General features: G+C 52.5%; 1 protein-coding gene across 1 annotated transcript; it reads right to left on the bottom strand.

Annotated features, from left to right (window-relative positions):
* Window positions 1-1,391: 1,391 nt before the first annotated feature.
* PKDCC (protein kinase domain containing, cytoplasmic) lies at window positions 1,392-10,586 on the bottom strand. Its single transcript, XM_006882327.1, has 7 exons — window positions 10,337-10,586; window positions 6,163-6,285; window positions 5,286-5,557; window positions 4,618-4,697; window positions 4,256-4,363; window positions 2,054-2,227; window positions 1,392-1,840 (listed from the first exon to the last, which is right to left on the bottom strand). Exons 1-7 carry the CDS (start codon window positions 10,376-10,378, stop codon window positions 1,755-1,757), a joined length of 885 nt encoding a protein of 294 aa, XP_006882389.1. The 5' UTR covers window positions 10,379-10,586; the 3' UTR covers window positions 1,392-1,754.
* Between the last annotated feature and the right edge of the window lie 8 nt (window positions 10,587-10,594).

Genomic DNA, 10,594 nt, shown 5'->3' on the forward strand with positions numbered 1-10,594 from the left:
AAGGAATCAATCCGGAGTCACTAGGAACTCCTGTCACTTAGAACTACAGTGCAGATCTTGCATGTGAAAAATATACCAACCACATCTGTTGAAGAGAAATCAAGTTCTAAATGGCATAGTGTGTTATACATTGGGCTTTTAACCCAGAAGGTCAGTGGTTCAAGCCCACCAGCCACTCTAAGAGAGAAAGATAGACAGGCGTTCTCTTTTAAATTAAAACATCCAGCCTTAGAAACCTGATGGAGACCAAGGGTTGGGATCAACTTGATGGCAGTGGGTTTAATTTGGGGATACTTTAAGGTCTCAAAAATTTTCATCCTTTAAGAACATTCTAACAGTCAAATGGTGTATGTAGGAGAGGGTGTGGGATTTTGAGTCGATAACCTGCATTCTCCATCCTCAGTATGATCCCGTACCCCTAGTTCCGTACTGATTCTGGGCTTTCACACACCTGGACCCTGCTAGACTTCCCTTCTAAAATCCAGAGGGCTGGTCTTTACATAGACCTTCCTTTCTCCCCACTCTTCTGCTCAGAAAAAGAGCCTAAAAAGAAGGATGCCCAGTACCTTGTTGGGGATGTGGTGTGGGGTGTGACTGGCCAGGCCCACTGTGCACCAAGCAAAGCTGTGCTGATTGAAGTTGGGGTTGCTGGGTGCCCACCAAGGGCTCCTTCATGAAAATATTTCTCCATCAACTAAGCCTGGTGGCTGACAACGTGCCAGGCTCTGCTCCTGTGGACTACAGCCGAATATAAGCAGCCTTGTGTAAAAATGTACCCCTCTGAGACAGGGAGGGCATTCCTGTTGGGATGGACTATGGGGCTGAGGTAGGATGGGGCACTCTAGGAACAGGGATGGAACCCTTTTTTGTGGACTTTCAGTGTTTCCAACTGTGACTTCACGCTCCAAGGTCATGCCTCTTCACAGACCTTCACCAATGACAATCGAGGACGAGAAAGTCACAGCATAAGATGCTGTGGCTTGGGAAGAGTCTTTGCCGTGAAACATTTTATTAACTGAATACTCTTTTTACAAAAATAAACCATTTAATGAACGAGAAGTACAAAAGCTTCTGGATAGACAAACTCCAGGAGGGGGAGAGCCGGGTCTGGGCTGCTTAGCTACTTTCACTGAAAGCAAATGAGGCAGAAAGGCCTGGCCCCACCCCCGCCCCAGGTCCTGGCTCAAACAGCAAACTGCTTCCTCCTCACCCCTGTCTTGGCTCATATGGGTGTGCGCTCTTCTGTCACTGTCCCCCTGGGCTGGCTTGTGAGCTCCCTGTCAGTAGGCCAGAGTCACCATGCCTCAGAGCATCTCTCGGACACATCTCCGGTCTGGAGCTCGGCCGAGAGAACGTTTGGTGGCCGATTGTCCTCACGCAGCCCCCTGCCTGGCTTTGGCTACATTCTCACATTATGAACACAGTGATGGGGCTGCCATGATTCATCTCAGTGGGAGGCACAGCTTTCTGGGAGAGGTCAGCCTGTGCCTTGCTTACAGCCCAGAAGGCTGGTGAGGCAGCCAGCAGCCAGGATTCCCGGCCCCGGAGCCAGCAGTCCACACTAGGCTGGTAAACTCACATTTTAACATTTTGTGTTATTGCACATTTGTCCTGGTCACATCAGTCTGGCTGGGATGTCAGCCTTGTCTGCAGGGGATCCAAGGTGACAGCGTGTGCTGCTGGTGCAAGCCACTCTCTCCAGACATGCACAGCTGGCAGGGCAGGACAGCTGGTCCGCTGAGCACTCAGAGAGGTCACTCAGAGGCCCTCACATAAGTGGTCTTGTTGGCATCAGGGACCACTTGGCTCCATCCTGTCTTGAAAAAGACCAGCTGCCGACCTGGAGGGAGAGGAGAAAGGTAGCATGACTAGATGTCCTTTTGCTGGAGGCAGGGTCACTTCTCTGATGGGACTGCTGGAAGGGCGCGTACAGGCTTCTCTCTCATCACCTTTACCTGCTGCTCTGGTTTCTCCTGGGGTCCTACCATCACCTGCCAGCTCATCCAGAGAAAACCACTCACTCCCCTCAGCATGCCTTCTGCCCCGGGCTCACCTGTCCAGGTGGTCTGGTTGGTGAGCACAAAAGCCCGGCACTGGGCATGGCTCTCACAGACATCCACGGCCTCGGCCAGGCTGAACACTGAGAGGAGGCAGCCACTGTGATGGTAGGAAGGCCAGCAGCGGTAGTTCTCCTGGGGGATGGTGCTGTCTGGGATGCGCCGGTATTCTGTTATGGGAGGAACGACCACATGTGAGAGGGCAGCTCGGGGGGCTTAAAAGTGAGGGCTGTGGTCACGCTGTGAAAAGGGCTGAGCCTCGCTCCTCCAGCCGGCCCCAGAGTGGAGAGGAAACGGTCTGCCCTGCTGAAACCAGGCTGACTGGCTAGCTGGTCAATAAAGGCAAAATGTGCAACAGCTGAAGAAAGGCCAGCTGCGATGGCGCTATGTGACTCAGTGTGTGAGAGAAGGGCTGTGTGCTCCTGGGCTGATGGTGGCTGTGAGCACTAGGCCTTTCTCCGAGCTGTAGGGTCTGGATGGATTTGGACCGTAAGACTTTTGGTTAGCAGCTGAGCTCTTAATCATTTCCGATATCGATGGCTGACTTCTCAGATGCAGACCACCATGCCTTCCTGCTGATGTACCTCTGGGTGGGTTCAAATCTCCAACCTCCTGAGAAGCAGCCAAGTATAACTGCTTGTACTACCCAGGGTCACCCCTAGGCATACACCCCCTTAAATATGAGTGCATGCAGCCGGTTCCGGTAAGCACAGGAGGGCGGGCACCTGCTGCCCAGGCTGACTGCTGAGGGCAGAACATTCAAAGTTAGGCTCCTCCAGCAGCATGCACGTGAGTCACCAGGGGAATTTTGCTAAAATGCAGATTCTGGTTCTAGATGTTTGGAGTGGAGCCTGAGAGAGTCTATTTTTAATCAGCTTCCAGGTCAAGCCATTGCTTCTGGCCTGCAGAGCAGCTTTAAGCAGTGCCCTCAGTGTCCCTGCTCCCTAGTTTGGAGGACAGAGGTTAGGTAAACGCCTCAGATGGGACTATGAAGCATAAGACAAGGATCTGGGGGTGGAAGAAAGGGTAATGATGGTCCAATGGTGACCGATTTTATAAAACATAATGTATGAGAATGATTGTAGGAAACACAATGTGAATGAAGAATAGTGTGAAACACAATGTATATAAACTTTGTAAGCAAACCAATTAAAAAGAATATGAAATACAAAAAGAATATGTATACAAATGATGTATGAAACAATATAAATGAAAAGATTGTATAAAACACAACATACATGAATGAAAGTAATTATTATATGGAAACCAATACTTTTTTTTTTTAAAGGAGACATTTAACTGAGTGCAAAACTCATTTGAAAGCTGCTCAGCTCCATGCCTCCTGTCCATTCCTACTTCCCAATGCTCAGGGAGCCCAGCTCCGGGCTGATAATGGAGAAGCCCTGGGTCTCTGACCACCCCACCCTCTTGCTCCTTCTTCTACCAGGGACCAGACCAAAGTCCAGAGCTGGCTGTGATTTATAGCCCCATAAACAGGCGTCCTCAGGGACAGAGCCAGCCATTGTTCACCTCGTTAAACTTTATTTACAGGGCTAACGAGGGCTCTTCCACGCCTAACACTGGTCAGGGCTCCTTTGAATACAGAGGCTGCCCACCCCTTGCCCCTGCCAACCACAGCTAAACCCCAGGGCCTCGTGGAGGGACCACAGCCAGTGACCAGAGGCCAGAGTTCTCCCCCTGCCCTAGGTCTTCCAGGCCCCTTTCAGTGGGAGCCCTTCTACCTTCCTGCCCACCGAGCCCTGGGCGGCCAGGGGCAGGAAAGGAAGCAAACATGCACGGTGTTCCCGCTGTGTAACAGGAACCAAGCTAATTGCTTTCACACACCTCACCTGGCATTTGGTCCGTAAAACAATTTTGTGAACCAGGTAGTACTGAATCCAATTCACAGATGCAGATAGTGAAGTTCATAGGGAACTTGCCCTAAGTCTCCAACCTAGTAAATAATGGGATGTGGAACCACCTAGCAAAGGGGTATCAGTGGCTACCAATACCCTAATTGATGGCAAAAATCATGGTTGTCTCAGCTCAGCTAGATGGAGGGATCTGGGCACCCCTCAGAGTGGCCTTTAGAGACAGAAGTTCCCCAGACAGACAGCCAGGTCGCCCTGTTAAAGGCCCGTCTGCTCTCCCCCCTGCTGCCCACTCCCTAGCCCCGGGGGTCCCGGTGGGCTACTCACCAGCTCGGCTGCCTGCAGTGGAGTTCTGCAGGTATTGCCCACTCCGGTACAAGTGCAGCACCTTCTCTAACTGGGCTAAGGTCTCATCCACGCCCCATGCGAGCTCTCCTGCAGAGGATTGTGGCAGTTGGAGGGTGCCTGTGCTCCCACACCTCCCAAGGAGGTGGGCAGCTGCCTTTCCCTCCCTTGCTCTTCTGTAACCTGGACTCAGTTGAGTGGTGAACCGGGGAGGGGTTTTCCCCAGAACCCTGTCTTGGGTCAAGACGTTTCTGGACCATGTGCTAATCTGGGTCATACTGGCTGGCCTACTCCTGCTGGGGTGAGGGAGGGCAGAGAGAAGCGAAAGGCCCTGGAGAGCTCACCTGTGGCATTGACGATGCTGTCCAGCAGAGGCCGCAGTGAGGATGGGGCACTGTGGGGCAGGAGGTATGTGAAGAAAAATCTGTGGCAGAAGGAAACCAGGGGTTTAAAGGCCAAGCTTTTGGGGACACAGTCTTCTACTACAATTTAGGAAAGGACCTCAACCTGGCATCAAAACCAGGCATACCGCCAGTTTCCACCATGAAATCTACCTATATTTGGAGTGTAAATCTCAACATGTTAAGACTATAACTAATTTACACCACATTAAACAATGAGCATTCTCCCCAGACCTTCCCTACCTACTAGCCCGACACTATCCTCCATGTGAGAACAGCCCTCTGGCGGGGAGCTTCCCAAAGGTCAAAGGTTCCGGGTAGGAGAGGACAGGGTCAGCTTGACCAGCTCTAGGCTCTGAGCCTGAGACTATTTTAAGAAGTCTCCAGCTGCCACCCTTCAAGTCCAGATTCTCCTTGGCATTGTCTATTTTTAGCCTAACCATCCAGGAGCCTGAATGTTCCCTTCTTGACTGGGCAGGAGGCCCCTGCACATCCTGGCTGAGTCCACTGGTCAAGGGGTCTTCTGGCCTCCTGGACCCACACTGTCTCCCCTTCATCTGACTCCTGAGTCCATTCTCCCTGGCTGGGGCCCAGGAGAAGGATGAGGTCACCTGTAGGCATTGTAGAGGTTCCGCTTCTCGTTCATGGCCTCACACCAGCCCTGGGCAGAGCAGGGGAGGGTGAAATTCCGGGCTGGAAACTCAAGCACACAGTCGGTGCTGCTCAAGCATGGCGTCTCCTCCACGCGGGCATCATCCAGGTCTGTCACCTTCAGCTCGCCATCCACCAGCACAAACTGTCGAGGACGGAAGTCCAGCAGTGTGACTGAGCCCAGTGGGGAGTGGGCCAGGTGGTGGAGGAGACGGCCCAGGCTCAGACAGATCTGAGGAACAGATACAGACAGATATCCACAGATGCTTACTGATTCGCTTCTGGGGGAGCCTCAGGGACCCCAGGGCTGGCTCCTTCCTTTGGAGATCTGGACTTGGCTCCAGGTTGATCATTTTCTCCACAGGGCCCAGTGCTGTTAACTAAGGGCTGAGACCAGGGGCCTTTGAGAGGTGGTAAGAATCTTCTATTAACCTTGACCGGCCTGATCCCATAAGTCATATGGACCAAGTGACAGTGGATAACTGAACTCCTCCCAGGATCTGCTTCTTAAAGTGTCACTTAAGTGTATATATGGAAGCAGGTAAACAGTCAAGAAGACCTATAAGTCTTTTGTAGGCCAAGCACGCTGCTCTTTGGCTGCGGTGGTGTGCGTTTGCTTGGGCTGCGTTTGTTAGGGGTGCAGCAGGGAAAGGATGAGCGTGGAAGGTCAGAATCCTCCATGGCTTAGTTCTTTTCTTTAACCCTTTGACCATTAGACAGGTCAGCCTTCGCTCCCTCCTTTTCCCAACCCCAACCGCTTGGCCAAGGAGACGTGCCCTGCTCAGGAGGGCCAGCCTTCTAAGAGGAACCATCCCAGCGCCCGAGCTCCCCGCTCACTCGGAATCGGTCCTCCCAGGAAGTCTGCAGCAGCTGGATCATTTCCACGGGGGCGCCAAGCTCCGTGATGGTGGTCAGGGTATCGGGGATGTCCTCACTGTCCTGGTAGCAGTAGCCATAGAGCTGGGGGAGGCATAGGGCAGGTCATTAGATGACAGGGTCGGGGGTGGGGACAGACATGGGGAGGGCTGGCTATCCAGTGCCCCTTCTTGTGCCCTCACCATCCAGCCCAGGCTGGCGGAGAAAGCCCTGGCTTTCTCTTTTCCTATGGTACAGTGCTCACTGACCACATGAGTGCTCATCTTTGACTGCTCAGCCCAACGGGCAGATCTGACTACCTCGTGTAAACCATGCTGTAGGCACTGTACTGTGTTCTTCACGTGTGTAACACAAGTCTTATAACCACCCTAAGAGGGCATAAAAGGGAGTCCTGGGGTCCTCGTGGTAAGGAGTTGCACAGCCAGCCCAAAGGTACTCGGTTTGAATCCACCAGCTGCTCCATGGGAGAAAGATGGGCAATCTCTGGTGTGATTTACTGCCTCTGAAAGCCCACTGGAGGGCCAGCTGAGTCAGTTCTGATTTGACAGTCTAGAATAATATCACCAAGGGGCAAAATGTTTTATAAGAATCAACTTTGCAGATGAGGAAACAGACTCAGAGAGGTTACGTTGTTTGCAAAGATCACACAGCTGATAAATGAAGCAGCTAACGTTTAAATTAATGCCTCTCTGACTTCACACCTGGCTCTCTCCAAGACAATCCTTTGCTATTATACAACCCACCTAATAAATATGAGCTCCTCCTGGACTCCAGTCTTTCTCCATTTCTCGGTTTCCCCCCCTTCCTGGGCTTTTCATTTTCTGTTCTGCTCAACTCTTACTGGAGGGAAAACAAGCTCTTCACAGCTAGTAATGAGTTAAAGAGAACAGGGTACCTATGGGGCACCTTCCTGGTATTCTTTGCATTGTTGCCTCAGGAGGGGTCACTCTTATCAGTGGGGGTTGTGCTGAGGGGTAGTTGTGGGGAAGTCCAGATTTTTGGGGAAAGGTCACACAGGGAACTGTCTGCTCCTGTTGTCTGGAGGAGGGAGATAGTGCCACCCAACAGCAGTCAGGGGCACATCCTGACTTTGTTACAAACACCTCACTCAATCAGCATCCTCTGAGAGCTCCGCCCTCCCTGGACCCTCCAGACACACGCACATCAGCTGGGAACTTGAGTGGGGCTCAAAACACACAGTACCTTGTAGGGTGGGGACACAGAGGCAGAGTTCAAGACTTCGGGTTGAGGAGAGGGGGATCCCGTTTCCGAGTGTCCCCTCTCTGCTGGTCAGGGAAGGGGCACCTGCCATCAGATCACCTAGGCTCTAACTTCAGAGGCCAGGGCACCTTCCTCTTCCCTCTCTCTCTACTCTCCCATCAGCTTAGAGAGGCCCCAGACCCTGCTTGGGGTTGGGGGGGGGGAGGCAGGGGGAGCAGCCCTGGGGCCTGGTTCTCATTTTCTTGCTCAATGTCTGAGCTTTTGTGGGAAACTTCTGAAGGTTATTAAACACCCGGAGGTCGTTAAATGCGCTGTTAACGAGGTATTAATCAACACCCCTCAGGAAAAAATAAAAAGACACCATTAACCCCCCCCAGGAAGCATGAGGCTGAGCATTTCAACTGCATCTTTTGTTTGTTTGAGAGAAAAATATATCTTCTACTGGGCTCAGATTCTGGGCAGGAGCAGGTCTGGGGCCCCACTGGCGCCTGAGGCCCCAGGATGTGGGGAGGTGGGGGGGATCCTTGTGCCCTTTGACCCCGGGCTATAGGAGCATCTGTCACATGAAGGAGTGTGTGGTGTGAGTGTGTGTTTGTGTGTGTGAGAGAGAGACAGAGAGAGGCTGTGTTGGGAGGGCTCACAGAAGATGGAGAGAAAGACCTCACCCAGGCCGTCCCAGCCTCCAGTCAGCGCTGGGTGCTGGGTGACAGATAGATCGTGGGGCATAAAGCCTTGAGTATATTCTATCAGATCCCATCTGTGGGAGCTTCACAGACAGGGAGGGGACCTGAGAGATGCTGGGCAAGTGGGGATTCTAAGGAGTACTTCCTGGTTGTTCCCAGTTCATTAAACAGTCAAACGGTTTTGAAATTTTAAATTAACGAAGAGGTTTTAAGACATTATTTCTGTGCACATCCACGGCGAACTGGAAAAGACCTCGCTGTAAAGCTTCCTTAAGACAGAGATGGTACTGCTGAGGGAACCAGAGGGATACCAAGTGGGGAGTCAGGGTACACAGGGGGAGATGCATCCCAAAACAGTCCCTAAACTCACAGTAAGGGAATTTTAGTAATAGTAGGTAACTTTTCACATTTCCTAAGCCAGGACATCCCATATTATTAATCATTTCTCCCTATGTTGACCAACTGCAAGTTTTTGTGTCTAAGAGTCACACAGCCAACTCCAGGAAGATCCAGCCTTGGTGAAGCAGGGAATGGGTGACAAGAGTCCATTGTAAGTCTTTGTTTTGGGGGCTTCAGAATGGTGCTAGCTATGCACTTGCCCTCTGTTTAACGTTAAAGAGGAGATGATTCTGTGGTAGGTGTGTGTGAAGGGGGAAGTTAGCTGGCTGCTTTTTAGTAAGTTTGGGTGGGGTTAGCAAGGGAGAAGTGCCTTAAAAGACAGGAAAGCGCATCAAACATCAAACCTGTTTCAGAAGAGAGGGGTCTTGGGTCAATTAACTAACACTTAATATCCTGCTAAGTCGCTCAAAACCTCTCCTCCCCTTCAGAATCTGGCTGACACCCCAAGGTTTCAAGGAGCTCCCAACAGCCCCTGGAAAGGGAAGAGAACAAGATCCTCCCAGTTAGAATGGCCACGTAACCAACTGCTTACTCCCTGAAGCTCCAGACTTCAGGCAGCTGTGCAACCAGGCGGAACTGCACACAACTATTGGTTCTGCTTGATCTCCTAAATCCAGTGCAGGGCTCAAGACTCTCTCAAAAGTACCTGGCCAGAAGTGGGGTGTCCTGGGGGGAATGCGAACCAGAAGGAGCAAAACAAACTTTCTGGCCTACTCATGACGTCACCACTCGCCCTCCTATCCTGCAGTGTCCATTCAGTGTTCCAGACCTGGGCCTAAACTCAATCTTGAGGAAAGAAGACTAATTTGAGGGGGTTGGGAGGTGGGAGATACTGGCAAGATTCTTCTGCGGGAATTGTCAACATACTCTGTGCTCCCTGGGCTCAGATCACTTGGGCATGTGCATCCCTGACCAAGCAAACTCAAGGGCAGAGATCTGGGGGTAAGGAGCAATTGTGGAGTGTTAGGGAGTGCTGCTGTTAAGAGTCCACACACCTCTGCCTGGCGAGGCACAGCAGTGATCTGGCTCTCCTCTCTTTCTCCAGTGAACAGGCAGATTTCAAGTCCCATTTAGGAGGAACTGGGGAATGTGGCCTTCCCAACCTTTCAGTCTCCAGGCCACAAAGCCCAAGGTAGTGCAACTGAGTCTGTCCCCTGAGAACTGTGCTTTCAGGACCCTAATACCACCAGGCCTTTCTTTAAGGCCTGGACAGTCTGCCTGGTCATTTCTGGGTGGGGCTCTGAGTTTCTGGCCTGCTCCAAACTCCTCCTGTCCTTCCAGCAGCTTTTAGGCTGGAGACAGAATAAGGATGACTTTGGGGGACTCCAGCCTGACACAGGGTTTCTTCCTAGCCTTTTCCCACCCCATCTTCTTGCCCACTCCATGCACAAAGCCAGACCAGTCCCTGTTAGGGAGTTAAGAGAACAACTATTAGGCATGCAGATTCTAAGGAGATCCTATCACTGGAGTGGGGATCCTGACTCAAGGTTGGATGTCTTGGTTTGGGGACGTTTTACAGGTGCTCAACACCATGGCTCGACAAGTACAGTCCTAAGTCCTAATGGGACACCTTCCACCTGTTGGGCTGAAGTGTCTTGAGTGTCTCTGTGCCGATGGGATGTCCAGGAGTGTCTCAGTAAAGCGACGGCCAGGCAGGAACGAGACGCACGGTTGTGCTGACATCGTGGAGCAGTGGGAGGCATCATGGTCCGGTCCCGGTTCTGCTCTAACTTAAACTCGGGCACGATCATTGGGACCCACTAGCTATGCACCAAGGGGCCTTTTTTCCAACCAGAGGGATGGTCCTCAGCCCGGTCCCCACACCCTCGTACCTGCAGCACGTTGGGGTGCCGCAGCCGCTCCAGCAGCACCATCTCCTTGAGCAGTTTGTGGGCCGCCAGCCGATAGCAGCCCCTCCGCGCCCCGAACTCGCGCACACAGCTGCCCAGATCGTGGCCGCTGAAGTCCACCGCCTTGAGCGCCACCGCGGCGCCGCCGGGCAGGCGGACCCGGTACACGGCCTTGGTGTAGCCCGAGCCCACGTACTGCGCGCCGGACACGTTGCGGAGCGCGGCGCAGCCCAGGCGCAC

This window comes from Elephantulus edwardii, unplaced genomic scaffold (assembly GCF_000299155.1).
Source record: "Elephantulus edwardii isolate Elephantulus edwardi_28Jun2011 unplaced genomic scaffold, EleEdw1.0 scaffold00019, whole genome shotgun sequence".
NCBI classification, from domain to species: domain Eukaryota; kingdom Metazoa; phylum Chordata; class Mammalia; order Macroscelidea; family Macroscelididae; genus Elephantulus; species Elephantulus edwardii.